General features: G+C 27.0%; 1 protein-coding gene across 2 annotated transcripts in view; it reads right to left on the bottom strand.

Annotated features, from left to right (window-relative positions):
• The window catches only part of LOC109594365 (semaphorin-1A), a 345269-nt gene that overhangs the window by 257493 nt on the left and 67673 nt on the right, over nucleotides 1-20103 (bottom strand). For both annotated transcript variants that reach the window (XM_049961951.1, XM_049961952.1), the window contains exon 4: nucleotides 5702-6139. In XM_049961951.1, coding sequence (XP_049817908.1) covers nucleotides 5702-5795 — 94 coding nt within the window. In that variant the 5' untranslated portion in view covers nucleotides 5796-6139. The remainder of the gene's footprint in view (nucleotides 1-5701; nucleotides 6140-20103) is intronic.

Here is a 20103-nt window from a genome sequence, read left to right as displayed (position 1 = left end):
AGACGAAAAATTGTCTACAATATTATTAACAAATTGAAACAACACACTCATTATAAAATATAATATGTCTTTACAGGCACACTAATTGGAAAAGTCAGTAAACAAAGTCGTTTCTTGTATTTTAGATAAATAAAAATGAATTGAGTCAACAATATTAGTGTTTCAAGTATTGTATTTCAGGAAAAAAACCATTGATATCAAAATATATCAATTATCCTCCAGAATTTTGGCAAAGAATACTTTGGAGTGATAAATTCATGTTCAATAGATTAGGGCCAGATGGTAAACAATATGTTCGTCGTCCTCCAAATAAAAGTTTATACCCTAGACACACCAGGCTTCCTTTTCTTGGCATGGTACAGTACCATTACAGAAAATTATCGGTAACATGGATCGTTTCATGTATATATACCATCAGATATGTAATAGAACCATTTGCCAATGGTAGTTTGCCAGTTACTTGGATTTTATGCATAATAATGAGCGTCCAAACTTATTTAAAATTGGTTAAAAGATAATCGTGTTGAAATTCTTGATTGGCCAGCGTAAAATCCAGATTTAAATGTAATTGTAATCAGAAATCTCGATTAAAATACCAAAATTTAGATGAATTGTTACGTTATTTAATTAATTAAATATACTTAATTGTTTATATAATTTGTTGTTTTAATAAACTGACAAAAATAGTTTATATACCTCTAAGAAAATATAAAATACAAGTTTTTGTAGGGTATTTTGTTTCGTCTCACATTCTGAAGATTTCCCAGCTTCTTTTTCTGTAATACACATTAATGTGCCTTTAGTATCTCATTCATCATATTAAAATAGTGCGGCTCGAACCAGTTTCACGAAGACGACACTTTAAAAATACAACACGAAAAGGATGCGACCTAATCTTTTTAAATAAAGCAAACATCTCAATGTTTTCGGATATCACTTCCATATAATTTACCTCGATGTTTCGATTTATCATTTCGTGTGTGGCTTAACCGGGCCTCGTAGCCCAAAGAAACCGATTTATTGTGTTTTGATTACAGTAATTGAAAATAAATAAGCAGTTTAGCGATGTGAACACGGGTCTTAAAAAATATTATAAAATAATTACAATTTACGTATCTCGTTTATCATCTTTATTAATAAACGACCAATTTAAAAGTTATTAACACTAAACTAAGTGGTTTAAATAGAATGGAGCCGTGATTATAGTGAATTAAACGCCATGTGGGCGTAGCGTGTAATTAAATAACGCACATTCAAATGAAAAAAACGTGAAAATCCGACGTTGCCCCAACGCCTGAAATCCAAAAAATTCCAACCTCGATTAACTCGTCCAATTTCGGGACAACAAGTACTTCGAGCGGAATAACAGAATGATTAGCATTACGTCTGAATGTCGAGACTTGGTTGCGGTCGGGCACGAATTTCGTATATCTGACCTGCTCTTTTCGTGTGACACAGGAAAAGTCCCTCCGCCCCTCTCGCGATTCGGCCGGATTGAATTACAGAAACAACTTAAAAGTTAGAAATTCCCGGACGGAAACTTTAGTAACCAGATGTATTTTTGCAAAACTTCCCACACCCCCGGCAAAATAACATGCTAATTCGCCTTCGCTGTGTACGTTATATCGAAAAAAAAAACATCCCCAACGTAAATAACAACATAAAACAAACAATTTTTGTGTGAAACGGAATTTCGCAACGTATTAAATAATTTAATAATGACTGGAAATAGTTAATGGAGTCGTAAAAATCGTAAACTGTTTGTAAATTAATTTTACACGTTGTTTTATGAAATCTTGCAGTTCAGTTTATGTTTTATGTTCAATTAAATTTAATCCGACATAATTGTTGTAATGTATTAAATTTAAATAAACCGTCTATTTGCAAATACATTTGTGCAACTATCTAAATAACATAAAACACACTTTCTAGATTAGAATAGTTATTATTATTTCTGTGATCGAATACCAACATAAATTCAATTTATTTATTATTTATTATATAACACCAGAACACTGGAAATATTTTTATTTGCGTAAAATATTAATAATTCACAATTAAAACCGCATATAGAATTTTCGTTTTCATTAGTAACTTTATGGAGATGCATGGTTGAATACGACTTTATTTGAACGAATTTTATAAAACAAATACTTTATTATGATAACATGTTATATTCATGTAGCTTTTAGCATTTTATTTGCAATAAACACATAAACGAAATATGTTTTTGTACCACATTAAAATCGCATATCTTTCTCATTTTGTGTTGACACTACTTACATGAAATTTAAATTTTCGGCTTCGTAAATAATAAATTCCCAATATCAGCGCCAAATTAATATTTCTACATTCGACCAACAAAAAACAATAACAAAACCGAACAAAGTAAAACAAAAACAATTAAAATTCGCCAAAGGAACGAGACCCAATTAATTAAAAAGTCTTTTTCGGGGACATATGCCCGTCACGGTCGCATTACCATAAAAAGAACGAACGCACGAAATATTAGAAGAGCACTGGGTCCGAATATGAGTAATGAAGGAAGGGTTGGTTATGGGAGCGTGAACAGTTCCAGTCTCGGGCCCACTAAATCCAGACAAGAGACAGTTTGACTGGTCCGCCTTTTGTGTTACCATGTTGCGCGTCCCGAATGATTAATAATTAAACAGTAAATTTTACTCGAGTGCATGCCTCTTTGAAAGATGGGGCTATTTATGGAGCCAGTCATTGTAAATACAAATTCAAAGATGTGGGATCAAGATACCACAAGACCGATTCAATGGGTGTTAAACTTCCTTCGGTTCCCTTTTTTTTTATTTACATATAAAATATTTTTATGTACCATTATCCGTGCTACTTCACTCTCTCGGGCCTTCCAGATGCTGTTCTCGGAACCATACGGGAAAAAATTACATATTCAATTACAAGCGGGCTCAAAAATTTTCGGCGTTTATCTCGACCCAATCACACGATCAAGATATTCCTACTACATTTGTCTTTTTCAACGTCGTTAGCGGTTCAATTTCGGACCGGTCACTTTTAAAACAACGCACCGAAAGCCATTTGTGCCGCGTTCGTACGTCGTATTTTTTGGTCGTGCCGTGAAAGATGGGTCGTAGGAATCGAATTTAGGCAACTGATACACATTTTACTATCTTTTTTTACGCGTGTAGGGGTCCAATTTTATTGTGGGGGAAAGGTTCAAGGACCCCTGAACTGTCAAGATCTCATCAAGGAACCGACGCAGCGCTTTTTTTCGAACCCAGGTCAAAATTGCACAGGTAATATGAACTAGTTTCACACAACAGTATTATACACCAGTTTGTGTAGCACTGTTTTACTCTTTACAATCAAATATTTATTCACTACTGCATTGTTTTTTCACAACAATTTAAAAAATAAACTGAATGCACATAAATATAACGTTCCAAATTTTTTATTTTGATGTAAAATTATTAAATTTCAAATAAAATGAATGTAAAGATTATTACCATTATATTTATTATTATATTTCAAATACTATAATAATTTTTAATATATTTAAACATTTATCTTATTGGAAATATATTTAATTTATATATGTATGTCTCTATTAGATTAAACATTAGGTTCCAAAAAAGAAATGCAATTTCAAATTTAATATGATAAATTAAATTTTAAAAAATCGAAAATTAAAATAATTATAATTTTGTAGTAAAAAGTATTGAATGTGTTTAAATATTATTCTTTAACCAGTTTTTGTAAGTGTAAAACATCAGAAAAAAAGAATATTTTACTCAAAAACAAATTTAATATCTGATAATAAAAAATGTCTTAAGCTAAATCAAATATATTCCAAAAAAAAAGGTGCACTTTAAAATTTAATAAATTAAAATGTTTATTTTTGGATTTTAAAAAGTCAAAAATTAATGTAATTATAATTTCATAGTAGAAAGTATTGAATGTATTTAAATATTATTCTTTAACCAGTTTTTGAAAGTGTAAAATGTCTGAAGAAAAGAATATTCTACTAAAAAGTGCTTTCAAATTTAATAAATTAAAATGTATATTTTTGTATTTTAAAATGTCAAAAATTAATATAATTATAAATTTTATAGTAAAAAGTATTAAATGTATTTAAATATTATTCTTTAATGAGTTTTTGTAGTATAAAGCGTCTAAAAAAAGAATATATTTCAAAAAAGTGTCTAAATAAAAAACAAATATAACATTTGAAAAAACAAACAAAATTTTGGAAAAGAAAATAAAATCGAAATTTAAAAAAAATAATCGTATATTTCTTCATATTCACAAAAGAAATTCTATTTTTAAGCAAAAAATAGAATTTTATCAGCATTCTTCACATACAAGTCTTTTGTTTTAAAAAATATCAAATTATTTCTGGATTTAAAACTTGTTCTCAAAAAATCAACATTTTATGTAATTATAGTTTTCTTGCAAAAAGTATTGAAGTATTTATAAATGTTATTCTTGAAAAAGTTTGTTTAGTTTTCGTACATTAAATTTCATATGTTTTGTATATGTAAAAAAAAAATAATTTCTGACAATTTCAAAAATATAATAATATATAATTCTTTAAAACTTTGAAAAAGAGAAAGAAAAACAAAATTTTAAAATCACAATCATCAAAATATCAATTTTTAATCAAATAATAAAATTTCACAATTTCATATAAAAATTATTTGTTTTCCACTTGTTTAGAAAAATATAACAATAACAATTTTATTGCAATTTATAAAAAAATTAAAATTTAAAATTTCTTACTAGAATTTAGACTTTATAATACTAAAAATTTTAGTTTCTAAGCAACAATGATGAAATTAGTTTGTGTAAGATAGTCAACAAAACATATTTTCTAATACTTTCGTTTTGTGTTCAACATTCTAAACAGATAAAATATTTCCAGGTTCTTTTCGTGCAATATAAAATATAATCAAATATCCAATACAGATGACAATATTATAATTATTGGAGATTTCCCATTCTAATCCAGATGCCAAAAATATAATACCTGGACGTTTAAATGTTAATTGTCGAGGGATTTAAAAGTTGCTATCCAAAAACATTTCACAGAAATATTTTGCAGCGATGAAAATACAGATTTTAAATAATTTAATTTTAAACTTCGACAACGAAATACGTCGATACAAATATATTACATTAATGGAATTTTATATCACAATATCCATTGTAACGTTCATGCTTTCACGGCGCAACAAAAATTTTGTTTCCATCAAACGTTATTAGTATAAGTGCTTAATAAGATTATTTTACAAACATTTCTACAAAAGTGCTCTCTATAACATAAGATTGTAACACACATAACATAGATATATAAATAATAAAGGAGCAAACTTCTAGATTTTAAAGCTCGTAAACAGAGCGACATAAACTTTTTGCCCGAGTAAAAGGGATTCTTAAAATTTATGAAATCTGTTTTCAACTTTTTCCACTGCAAAAATCTTCCAAATAAAATAAATAATTTACGAAACAACAATATTCTGAAAAACTTGTGAATAGTTCATTAGTTAAGTGATAGTTTTTGGACGAGCAACATTCACTAAAACACCGAAAAATCCACCTCACACACCGTAGGTAAACGGAGAAGAGAGCGGGTACCTGAACGTGGTCCGACAGCTGCATCTCACACGTGGTTTTCCCCCCGCCAAGTAGGTAAACAAAAACCTGTGGTACTCACCTAATTGGACATACATCTTGGGCCTGACGTTCTCTTGCCAGGCTGCGTAGCACGCGGTCACGACGCACGCGATGAGTACAGAAAGGCCCCTCATCGTACGTAATCTCACCCCCTCGCGCTACCAGAACATGTCACAGCAGTCAAAACCAAATCATACGAAGGAAAAAAGCACTCAAACCAGACTAGTTACCATCACCAAGAACTGTGTTTAGCACAAGGCCCACGCACGATCACTGTTGTTTACCAATAGCCGGCAACTATGTCCACACGGATGCAGGTGACTTGGATGTGGTGTGTTGTGGCCCTGTCAGAGACTGTTCCGTTGGCAGCGTAGCGCAGCTAGACGACGCCTGTGAACGACTGACGACGCTCACGTCGGGACGCCGGTACCAGCTGATGTGTCCCCTCCACGGGGTGGGCGACGGTGGCGCCGGCAACCTGCAACGGACAAGCGGCGAGTTAGAGCGGGTGCATCGAGGCGAGCGCGCGTAATGCGGAGGGTTGTTTCGACGCTCGCGACCGACGAAACTGAACGGAATTTTACGTACATATTACATTTTTTTTTTGTTCTTCCCCCGTGGTCATGGTTACTGAAAAGGGTATTATAGCAGATGAAACTCAAACACTATAAATGTGTTGTATTTATTTTTTTTTTTTATGTTTCGGACCTAATGTTTAAACAATTTTTCGGCAGACAAAAGCAAAATACAAATAAATTTGACACATTTTTATAAACTCTGTACTATTTTAACTGAACAATCTGTTTAATATTAAGAAACCTCTGTCACAAGGATAAAAATTTTAGTTCGATATCGTAGTTTCTAAACATTTTCATTTTACCATTTAATAAAATATGTTGTCACAGTTCTGTCAGCACGTAAAATAACATATAAAATTTCACGTTATTTAGATCTTCACAAAACAGAATGTTGCTTTGTTTTATTTAAAATAAATATGTAACATGAGATTAACTCAAAACATTTCTTAGTCTTTTTCTTATATATTAAATTATATGAATATTACGTTTCTTTGAGTCTACATATTTTTAAATATTGCATTTCATAAGTATAAATTTACCATATAATTAGATTTTCAAGAAGAAAATTACAGCAATTATAATAAATTATAATAATAAAAAATTGTAAAAATGAAGTACATAATTAAATATTCGTCACGAATTTTATTTATTTATCGTTTCTTATATAAAAATGTTTGATGCAACATTTACTTTTAAATTTATAGAAGAGAACATAGAATCTATTAAATTTACTTTTGATCAAACAAAAAATTAAAATTAAATGATAAAAACTTGAAGATTTTCCTTTGTGTATTATTACAATATATGAAATTTGAAAAAATGAATAAATCGATTCATTTACAGAAAATTTGTATTTTTTTATAAGCAGGAAAAACATTATTTACTTTTTTATTTAAAGATTTCCTAACATTTGTTTTTAAATTTTTTCTAGCAACTGTGGAGACTATGAAACATCATATTTCATTCATAATATTAATTATGATAATTATAATTATTTCTCTTGTTTAATGTCTGTTTGAATTAATATACACAATTCAAATAAAATTATTTTATTATTTTATTTATAAAAATATGACATTTCTCTAAATTGATTATAAGTCAATCAAAATTATCATTTACTTAAAAACGTTTTCTATACCATTTGCTTTTAAATTAAAAAATACAAATATAAAAAATAATTTTTTATAAACAAATAAATTAATTATATATGTATTTAATATTAATAACAAGTTTTATTCATAAAAATATGACACTCCTCTAAATTAATTACAATTAAGTCGAAATTTACTTTTTTAATTAAAAACGTTTTCTATACCATTCGTTTTTAAATTTTGGCAAAAAAATCTGGAAACTATATGGAAATATATTTTCTCCAAACAATAGTAATAATAAAAAGTTAATTATTTCAAAATTTGAAGATAATTTGTTAATTAATAAAGTCACTTATTTTTTATAAAAAATTTGAGAATCTATATTATACATTTTTATAAACAAATAAATTAATTATATATATTTAATATTAATAACAAGTTTCTCCTGTTTAATGTTTTTTTTTTAATTAATATACACAATTTGAATAAAACTAATTAAAAGTTTTATTTATAACAATATGACACTCCTCTAAATTAATTACAAATCAGTCGAAGTTTACTTTTTTAATTAAAAATATTTTTTTAGTATTTTCTTTTAAATTTTGGCAAGAAATTGTGGAAACTATTAAATATATTTTTCTCCAAAAAAAAGTAATAATAAGAAGTTAATTATTTCTTATTATTTTCTCTAAATTAATTACAATTCAGTCGACAGAAAACAGAAAAACAAATAATAATAAAAGGTAAATTGTTTAAAATTTGAAGATAATTTGTTAATTAATTACTTATTTTTAGAAAATTTGAGCATCTATGTATTAACATATATATTTTTATAAACCAACAGTTTAATAATTCAATATTTAAGTTTTTTGTGTTTAATATACCCAATAAGAAAAAAATAATTAATCGTTTTATCTATAAAAAATATGACAGTCCTTCAAATTAATTACAAATTCCACTTAAATTATCATTTACTTTTCTAATTAAAAACTTTTTGTTTTGTTAACAAAATTAATTATTTTTTATAACAAATTTAAAGATCTAAATGATTTTTATAGAGTATATAGAAGAATTGTTTATATTTGATTTTAAACACATTCTTTTGTCTTAATATGCAAAATCTTAAAACATTAACTAACAGTATAAAAAATATGTCACTTGCTCAAATTAATTATAAACTCTTCCCAAATTATCATTTGCTTTACTAATGAAAACCCTTCGTACTACCACTGTTTATTGTTTAAAATTTGACAAGCAACTTGTCTTGAATTTATTAAATATTAAAAATTTTATAAAAAATTAATTATAAATTCAAGTCAGTCATGAAAATGTATTTGACAATAAAATTCCAAAATTTTACGAACAAATAATTAAATAACGACGCCTAATTTTATAATTAGATTAATGAAAACAAAATATGCACAAATATCATACATAATTTGCCATAAAGGTTTTGTCAACACCCACCGTTGAAGTCTCCGTATACAAAGAGCTAAAAAATATTGATCGTTTCGTAAACATCCAAACGGCAGCAACACTAGCCTAACGTCATTGTCTATGTACATGAAAACATCGTTATGTGCGATTTTAATAAAACGTGCAGATAACAGGACGAAATGCATTTTCCCGTTTTCAATTCGAATGTGCAGACTCGCGTCTGAGAGCGACAGATTTCACGGAAACGGGCGTAGACACCGGGTCTGGATGCGACGGTGCGACAATAATTAATTCGCATGCAGAGGGTCGTAAAACGTAATCAGATCGGGACGATGCATCGCGATGCGTGCGAGATCCGTTCTGTGTCCTGGGTGCTATTTTTTTTTTCGACCATTTTCGTCACCGCCAATATTCGGCGATCGCACAACGCTTATAAATCCGTACAGAGTCAAATAAATATATGTATAAATATGTATTTATACAATAGGTTATACTAAAATTAATTCATTTGTTTATAAACTATATTTTATGTTTTGTTTGTCGTGCTGCATTGTATTTATAATGGTATTTACATTTTAAATTATAGAGTTTGTTAATGATCTGCCTATTACACCATATAAAATTTATATTATTTAATTTAATATATGCATTTTGCGTTGTCTTTTTGTCATGATATATAGATTATGTTTTGTTGATTGTTATGCATGAAACACTGTTTTACACATTTCCAAATAAATCATTCGAGTTACAGGCTTTTCATGTTTTTCACGAGGATATTTTATTAAAACTACGGTAGGCAAACTTGTTCCTGCTAATTATCCCATAATTAATCAACCTGACAGCAGAAAATTAGGTCAACATCTGTTACAATGCTTTAAGAATTGATTAGTATTTTTAATCTTCACGTTTTAATTATAAGCGACACTTTTGATTCGGCGTCAATCGATACACTGAAGGTTTATTAATTTAAGGATGCTGACACTTCTGGTAATATTGAACGATACGGATCTTAAAGAAATGTTCTTTGTCTTATACTGACAGGGAAAATTGATTACAATTTATTTTACGCTAATTAAATTGATAAAATGACATTATAAGGCCGGAAAAATATGAACAAAAAAAACTGTTGACCATACGCCAGACACCACAAATATATTCGTTGTAAATATCTCGACTGGGGTAACAAATTACATTGGCATTTCATGTAACCATGATAAAAAGAAGTAGACTGCAATGGAATATCGTTCATTAATGGTTATCTGATTGCACGATCTGTGAAACAGATGTGATTAATTTTAAACGCATCAATTAGTTTAAACAAAAAAGCTACTTGTTTCTCTAAATTTATCTCGATTCAAAAAATTCTAATGTCGATTTATCAATTTAATAATTAATATTCAAATTATTAATTTCATTTACTGTTTAAATATTTTTAAATCGTACTCGAAACTTGAAGAAATCTTTTCATTAATAGTACAATTTTTTGTTTATTTATGTTGCTGATTTTTTTTTAATATTTTTTTATTATTTTTTCACATTTATAATCAACATTTTACCATTGTTAAATGATCGAATTGTCAGAAAATAAACATTGTATAAACGATGTGGTCTAGTAATAATTTAATTGAATAAAATATTAAAAATTTATATTGTTTAAAAGGCAATTCTAAATTTTATTATTAACAATTCGTTTAAAAAACGTTTTTAATCAAAAATACATAATTGAAAAGGTGAGAAATATTTATATTATATATTACTTTCATTAAATTTCAAAACTTCTCAAACATATAACTGAAAAATCTTTTTATAGAGAATTGCAAAATTGTTATTCTTTAAAACGACAAAAATTAAATATAAATTTCATAGAATATTTGCTTCTTAATAAAATTACTTATTTTTTATAAAAAATTTAAAGATCTATATAATATATTTTTATAAATATATAGATTAATTGTTTATACTTGTTATTAAACACATTCCTTTGTTTTAATTTGCACAATCTGAAAAATATAATTTATAATCAATAATTATTAAATTATCGAATTATCAAAAAATAAACACTGTATAAACGTTGTGGTCTAGTAATAATTTACTGGAATAAAATGTTAAAAATTTAGTTTACTTAAAACACATTTCTAAATTGTATTATTAACAATTCCTTTAAAAAACATTTTATATCAAAAATACATAATTGAAAAGATGAGAAAAATGAAAAATTCTGTTGTTTCTTAAAATGACAAAAATTAAATATAAATTTCATGTAAAACAATTCTTTTAAAAGCTCTTTATCAAAATAATCCTAATTCAATAATTCATTTATAGATTTTGATCATTTAACAGCTTAGACAATATATATTAATATATGTAATTTATATTTAAATTCAATAATATATATTACGATTCAACAACCAAAAAATTTGATTAACAAATAAAATAGTACATATAAATATAAAATTTTTGAAGAATGAAAATTTTCATTTCATGTTATTTTTATTTTATATAACTTTAATGTTTTTGTTAAGTTTATTTTAAACCAATTAGATAATTGAAATTTCTATATTAATAATTTTTATTACATTATTACTATTTATATAATCCAATATTGACAAAAAATTAATAATTTATTTGTTTAAATATTAAATAAAAAATGCAAATTAATTTTAAATTTCATTAACAATTTTTAAAACATACATTTGGAAAACTAAGAATAATTTATGAATGTAAATTTTAAGAAGGGCACCAAATTTTGCGAAAACTTATTATTATTATAAATAAATATGAGTTTATTTTATTTTTGGTAATGTTTATTTTCCAATTAAATGTAGGTATTTTGATATTAATAAAAAATGGTGTTACATTATAGATATCTGTATATGTACAAATGTAACTCAAATCTAATCAAAAAGTAATTTGAATCAAAAATAAAATTGCATTTCCAATGCGATAAAAATATAAATATCATAAACAACATTTTATTTTTACTAAGTAATCGAAGTAATTTAAAAACTTTTTATATTAAGGAGAGCATTGAGAAGGTGCGAAAATATATTTTATGTTGCATAATTAAAATTGTTACTTCCTTTAAACTTCAGATTTGAAAATTATAACTAGGAAATTATATAACATGTTTATTGAAAAACTAATGTCAATTTATAATATAATAAATCTTAATTTTATACATTATACATCATTCGGAGCATGTTTTGCAATTTTTTGCGCTTGAATGAATAATTGATATAACGTAAATTTATGCAAATAAAATAAAATCAAAATGACCTAAATAGTAAAACAAAATACATTTTAATACCTTCGAGAGGGCACATGCATATGTACGTTATAGATAAACAAGCGTGTATATTTCTAAAACTTAATTTATAAAATTGACTTAATACAAATGAATAAAACATCAGTATGAAATAAATGAAAATTACAAATTGTTTTGTTTTTCATTCCGGTGCCTGAAACCGAGGTTTTCAGATGTATTTGTGTGTGTGATTTGCTAATTTAAGCTCGGTTTATTTCTATTAACTCATTCCTGAAACTTTAATGGTCTTCCTTCGCTCTATGCCACACACAAACACGGCGATATTATTTAAATTTGTACTGCACGTATAAATATGAAATACATGTTTTAATTAAATTTTGAATTCATTAAACTGGTACTAGCTCGTTTGTAGTGCGCACATAGTTTTAGGCTTTGTGTTTTATTGTAGGCTTTGCTGTTTAAATCTGTTACAACGAAATTCTCTTCATTTGTGTTTGTTCATACGCGATTTGAACAGTGGTCGGCGAGAGGAAACATCACTCGGTTATTAAATTATTACCACGGCATTATAATGCTCCGCAATCCGTCAGGATTACGGTGGACAACTTATTATTCGTTCGGATATTGTTCAATTTAAAAATGCAAAACCATATAATTAAATGTTCCACCGTGGGCAATCAAACTTTTTTCCCCAATCCCAATGTCGCTAGTCCTAATTTCGGTCAGGCGCTCCTGCGTTCATCCGAAATATAATTGATGCGTTTTTTATGAGGGCGATAAGGGAACATTCTTTATATTACGGAATGAATGATATCGCAATTTCCTCATCGTTTTCGTTAATACAATTTTAGCGTGGCTGCCGATTCCAGCGCTCAGATACGGAAGCTACCATGCCATTATTGTATTACATTGAAATCATGTGACTCATTGTGCTTAAGGGAAGAAAATTATACATATATAAGGGGCCGATGTTGGAATGACTAAGTGATATTCGACGTTGATTGCCCTGGAAACCCGAAGAAATGTCGAATGGTTTTAAGGGGCAGCCGCCGCATGTGCATGTATCTCGATAATACATAATCGCAGCTATAAATAGCAATAAACTTTTTAAAAATAGAATTTGATTAAAGTACTCTATTGTGTACCATAAATACACACCGATCGATTTTGTTTCATTCTTGAATTATGTATGTCGCTCCCATTTTCAAAATGACTTAATTGTTCAAATTACACAGTCCAGATGATATAATTTGCCCTCTTACTAAACTGGCTTAAATAATTTACTGAAAATCTCATTTCGTAAACAGCTTAATAGATCGTGTCATACTGTTTTTCGTACATACTTTTTATTTTAAATCAACACTAACTAATTGATTTTTTTTAGAAACACTCAAATGTTTAAATAATTAATATATACTATGTTAGAAGTTATGCAAACATATATTTTGTTTTATAACTTAATCAATATTGACTTTCATTATTTAAATATCATGACTTAATAATATGTATTTCAACGAATTAATTATTGTAATAGTTATGTTGGGATTTAATGATTTAAAATATTTAATTATATAATATTTAAAATTATTATAAAATAAATATAGTAGAAAGAGTAATAATAAAATTTAAAAATGACCATTTCTTTAATATACTTAATTATAAACTGTAGAATGTATTTCATATGTATGTTCCTGATCATAAATTTTAATAATAATTCAAGCACTATTTAATTTTATCATCAGTTTCATATTTTATAGGCGTTTTAGTTAAAATGTATATCCATACAATCCAAATAATATAATTTACTATCTCAACAACTGGTTTACATAAAGTAGCACCTCATTAAAATACTATAAAATATATATTATAACTTATTTTCAAGACTACGACTTTCCATTAATATTTTTCATCATTTCAATAAATAGATAACAGAATTTCAGGAATATTTTATATATAATTCAATCAAAATTAAACATGGTAAATAAATTTAATATTAAATCAATATATATAAAAATTATTAAATTTTGCAATAACAATATTAATTACTATTTAAATATATTGATGAAATATACGTATATTAGATTACAATCTATTATAATAATTTTATTTACTAATTTGAACGAATTAATTATTTTAATAGTGTTTCAAAGAATTTATTGAATGAAAATAATAAATATAAATTTTCGCATAATAAAATTTTTACTGACAAATAAAATTATAAATTCGGTTTTACTGAAATTACAATAAAATTTCATACATTTAAAATAACTTTATCGTTTATAAAACTATAAAATGTACATTTAAATTAAAATAAATGTATGTCATATAAAACAGTAATATTAAATATTTTTTCTTGTTTATTTCTTTTAAATAACGACAGTTAATAAACACAATTAATAACGACATATACGTATGTAATAAATTTTCATACCGTATGTTCCTGATCATAAATTTTAACAATATTTCAAGCACTACTTAATTTTATCATCAATTTCATATTTTATTGGTATTTTAATTAAAATGTATATTAATGCAACCCAAATTATTTAATTTACCATCTTAACAGGCGTAAATACATCAACACATCATTAAAATACAGTAAAATACATAAATTTCATTTTTATTTATATCAACAATAAATAACTGAATTCAGAAATTTTCAAATACTTTAAATATATACACGAATGAATGAAAATAATTTTCGCAATTATAAAATAAATTTTTACACAAATATAAAATTGTAAATTTCGGTTTTATTATTGGATTTACAATAAAATTGTTCATTTAAAATAACTCAACTGGTTATAAAACTATAACACGTATAGTTAAATTATATTAATTGTATCTGATAGAAAACAGTAATAATAACCACTTTTTCTTGCCTGTTTCTTTCAAATAACAATTAATAAAAGTAATTAATAACAACATAAACGTTATATTGTACTACGTAATAAATTTCCATATTGTATGCAGCTGATCATAAATTTTAATAATATTTCAAGCACTACTTAATTTCATCATTAATTTCATATTTTACAGGTATTTTAATTAAAATATGTATGAATTTTATTAATATTTGTATAAATAAATTAATATTAAAATATGTGTTTTAATTAAATACGTTTCAATATAATGGGTCTACAATTTAATAATAGATCATTTATTTAAAATTAAAATTAATTTCTTTTAATGTTCGTATTCTCCAAACAGAAAAAAAAACCAATAAATAATGTATCCGTGTAACCGAATTACGTTCCTGTATCGAAAACAACATTGATTAAACTACGTTTTATTAAGCATTATTTAAGATAACCCAACGTCAGTTGCATCAAACAAGATCTCCTAATTAAATAAACATAGTCTAAATCCGTACGCCCTAATCCCAGATTGGTAAGATCAAGTAACATAATGACTAAAATTAAAAACAAAACCCGATACCTTAAAAGATAACGACACGCAATTAGCACTTTTGAGGACGACGTCCCCGACAGATAGAAGGGAGAAAAGAGTAAAGGCCCGCCACGTGGCCGACCACGAGGACACTTTGACGGGCCAGATGTGTGATTCTTTAATCAGGCCAGTTATCAGAGCCTCCCCCTCGTATACACGCCTCTGTCCACTGCACTCGCCGGAAAATTTTAATTTACCGCCCCGTCATAAATTAGCGGGAGAGTGTCCGTTTTAAGCTTTTTTATCGCCGATAAGTACGTCCCCCCTATGAGGACGGTCGTCTCGTTTGTAGATCGACGCAAGACACATAAAACTTTATTCTTTTTTTTTTTTTTTTTCGTTTATTCCGAGGGACATTTAGGTGTATGTGCGTATGCGGCAATCATCAAGCGTGGGTGGATTAGGAAACGCGCATTGATTATATAATTAAGGCTTTGGCATGTCATTCCGGGCCGATGTTGGAGGGTGGTTAAAATTAATGTTACATAACGTAATTAAAAACGCTGATATGTCTTTTGATTCGTTATGTCACATGTTGCCACGTGTGATGTATATTTTCGGTAATTAAAAATGAATATGTGACAGTCCTAACAAATCACCATCGCGATTCGGACCAATTTTGAGCAGCAGCTGCCCAAAATGAAATGGCACAGAACGCAAAAATATGGCACTAAACGATATTTATTGTTTAAATAATTTTCAATTCGTACGCGCAATTTAATGAAGAAATATGAACTTTAAATTAACTGAAAAAATGTTTGTTTATTTATTAAAAATTACAAGCGTATAATTTATGATGCATCCCAATTTCACTCATAATTAGTGTGATTCCGTCGATAAAATTTGAAATCTACAATTTCATATTAAACAGCTCTTTTAAAAAAACTTTATACCAAGTAATTAATTAATAGAATATACCAAGTATTAATTAATAAATTAATTGTACATTTCATTAATAATTTTTAGATAATCATTAAAAATTTGGGATAAAGTATTTTCTATTTTTATATTAATTATTTACATTAGTATTGTTTAAGTAACAAAACTTGAAAAGTAATTTAAATAAAAAAAGAAAAAAAATTGTAAATTTTATAATTAATATTAAAATCGTAGAAATTTATTTCCAATACCATAAAATAAAAATAAATAAAAGTGGACGAAAATATATTTATATTATATTTCACTTTTACTCAAATCAAATCACTCAAATCGAATAATTATTTGATACAATAAATATGAAAATATATTTTTCTTAAAACGATAAAAATTGTAATCTATAATATCACATTAAACAGCCCTTTTAAAAAAACGTTATATCAAGGAGTAATTCTATAAATTTCCAAAACTAAAATCGAAAAATTATATTAATAAACAAAATAAAATTGATTATAAATCCAGTGTAATTATTATTATATATAAAACTATTGTTTTATTTTAGTTTAATTTATTTTAAATCAATTAAATCTTATATTATTAACTTTTATTGCATTATTGATATTTATATAATCCCATATTGCCAAAACTTGAATTTTCGATACGATAAAAAAATCACATATTTTTTTTCAAATAAATAATTGAAGGATTTAAGAAAAAATATATTTTTCGTTCAAAAAATTATTAAATTAATAAAATAAATGTTAAATTATATGCACCGTAAAAATGTAGAAATTAATTCTACATTAATTTCTACATTTCATTAATAATTAACAAAGTAAAAGTTTCATTAATAATTTCTAAAACGCACCATTAAAACATTGAGAAAATTTATGGTATATTTTATGGTGCCACTAAATTTTCTTAATTTTTCTTGGTAGTTACGAGATAACCTTAAAATGATTCAATTAATTAATTTCTATCAATACTTATATATCGATATATTTTCCTTTAGTTCTTTAGTTTTCAAAAGTTCCCAAAATTATAATCGAAAAAATATATTAACAAATAAAATATTTACCTACATACAATGACAATGTTATTATTTTTATAAAGCAATTAAATTTTATACTTATTATATTAATAATTATTTACATTAGCATTGTTTAAGTAACAAAACTTGAAAATTAATTTAAATAAAAAAAGAAAAAATGAAAAGAATTACATATTCTTTTATGAATGATTACCGAAAAATTTTATTTTGTCGTTCAAGAAAGTGATTTGATACATAAATATTAATAAGTCTCCCCGCTTAAAAAGTTGCATTTTTTGGACTTTAAAGCCGAAAAATTATATTAACAAATAAAAATATTTACCTACATAAAAATACAATATTTTTGTTGTTATTGTTTTATTTTTGTTGTTTATTTTAAAGCAATTAAATTTTATATTTTTATATTGATAATTTACATTATTGTTGTTTATATAATCCAGTATTGACAAAACTTGAAAAGTAATTTAAATAAAATACAAAATCACGGAATACATTTTCGATTTGATAAAAAATAAATATCACGTAAAAACTATAATATATTTTGTCGTTAAATAAATTAATTCTGAATTTGATTGATAATGACTAAAACACAGAAAATTGGAAAAAAAAAAATGTTTTTTTTGACAGTTGCTAATAAATATTAAATTATTTTAGTTATTTATTTTTCCTATTTAAATGTTATTTTCATATTAATAAAAAATGTTAAAATTATTGATGTATATTTATAATATATAAAAATTGGAAAGTAATTTGAATAAATAAAATTTACAATTACATTCCGAAACTCCAAAACCGTTTTTAGCTTTCGAAAATAATCAAATAACGGTAAAAAAAGTCATATTACCCGAACACCGTCGTTCTAAAAAAAGGCAATGATTTAAAAGTGTTCCAAAGCGAAAGATGCAATAGATTTTTTCATTCAGTAAATTGGTGCAATACGTTGCGAAAAATAAAAACAATCGTGCCAAACGCCAATACATCAAAAAGAAAAACGGTGTCAATGAGTCGAGAGAGCGGTTCTTTTTTTTATGAAAAGAATTATTGTGAAATATAGTAATGCAACCCCCGCACAATAAATTCTCGGCGGTTTGATAGCAAACAAAATAAACTCGTAGTAATGTCAACAGAGGTATTTTTAATTAAAATAGTAAATATCGCATGAAGCCCGGAAAAATTCATTGCGTCGCGTGTTGTACCGTATTAAATTCCTTCTGCGAGTACGGCTCTGATAAAATATTTCATTTATTGATTCACACGCCGCGCCGAAATTTGATTGATGACATGGAATTCTTCGTCGGGAACGACGTTTGTTTTTTTTTCTCCCCGCTCTCTCTCTCTCTCGTGGGGAGAATGGGGGCAGTTCTGATTCATTTCCATCATGTTTAACATATTGCGGACATTTGAGCCGCTGATGGAAGCGTTCTCCTTGAGACGTCACGCCGTTTTTCCTTCTGTTTGTCTTGGTTTATTGAGATTAATTCGTGGCCTGTGCGCGCCGGAATGTGTGTTTGCGGACCCATAAATCCCTTACTTATTTATTTAATGCGTCTGCCGCGGAACGTTCGACACACGAAGCCGGAACGTGGGAACGGTATTAATTAGCCCAATTATAGATTTTATTTTCTATTTTTTTTTTATCCGGGGACGGAGATAATGGGAGGGTGGATGAGTGACGTCCGTTCGCTTGTTGTTCGGACACCCGCCGCGTTAAAGCCATCGGGACGTCGGGGAGGACGTCCGCGGTGCAAAGACGAGTGCTTTCTTTGTCGCCGATCATTACGGCGCAGCTTGAATTTGTTGGAAAACGTTAATTAGCAACACTTGTTTTTCAGTGGGTGTGGCCTATGGAAATGGAAATGAAGCAGGGAAACTAATAAAGTGTCATTTATGGATTGGCACAGCTATTAATACGCGTACGTTTTAACGGTGTCGATGACTTCACTCAAGGATAAGCTTAGTGATCGAATTAGAACTTAATTTACCCCCTTCTAGTCTAGTGCCACGTTACTGTAAAACAAACATTCAATTATAACCCCATCAAAAATTAAATTCCAATTTAAAAATCCCTTTATTATTGCAAATTAATTTCCAGTACAAAGCGGACAAAGTTCGTTTCGGGAATCGAATTATCAAACAGGTGTTTTTCTTTTCAGGGCCCATCTGATAAAAGGAATTTGCCGTTAAAAGATGATGACGTAAGAACCGATAGGTATTAAAGCTAATTGAATACGATTAAATGGCATCTAAACTCTCGGGACGCGAATATTCGCTCTCTTTGTAATCCGTTGTCGCCGTTCGTGTTTTTAATCGAGCTTTTTTACGCTGGCGTTATACAAAAATTAAGGAAACACCTCAAACAACTTGAAACAGCTTCGAAACTGTTTGAAAATTTAATAGATCTAATTTTATCCTGGGAAAATTCGTTGTGTTTTTGCGGGACTCTTTTAATTTTCAAATTTAAACGGTATAACTTAATTAAGAAGTTATAAAATGATTCGGATATTTTTTCGACGACATCTTAATACTTTCATTTCAGTTCGGTTATATTATGGAAAACTTTAATGAATACTTCGAAAGTTAATTAGATGTAAATAACATCCTCTAATGAAAAAAATTATTAAAAATTGTGAGCTATTCATCATTACAAAAAATACAAAAATAAGGCTAATTGACATATGAATCATTTATTGTTAT

Source organism: Aethina tumida, chromosome 1 (assembly GCF_024364675.1).
Source record: "Aethina tumida isolate Nest 87 chromosome 1, icAetTumi1.1, whole genome shotgun sequence".
NCBI lineage: Eukaryota > Metazoa > Arthropoda > Insecta > Coleoptera > Nitidulidae > Aethina > Aethina tumida.
The sequence above is the reverse complement of the archived record's forward strand: the minus strand, read 5'-3'. Positions and strand labels throughout refer to the sequence as shown.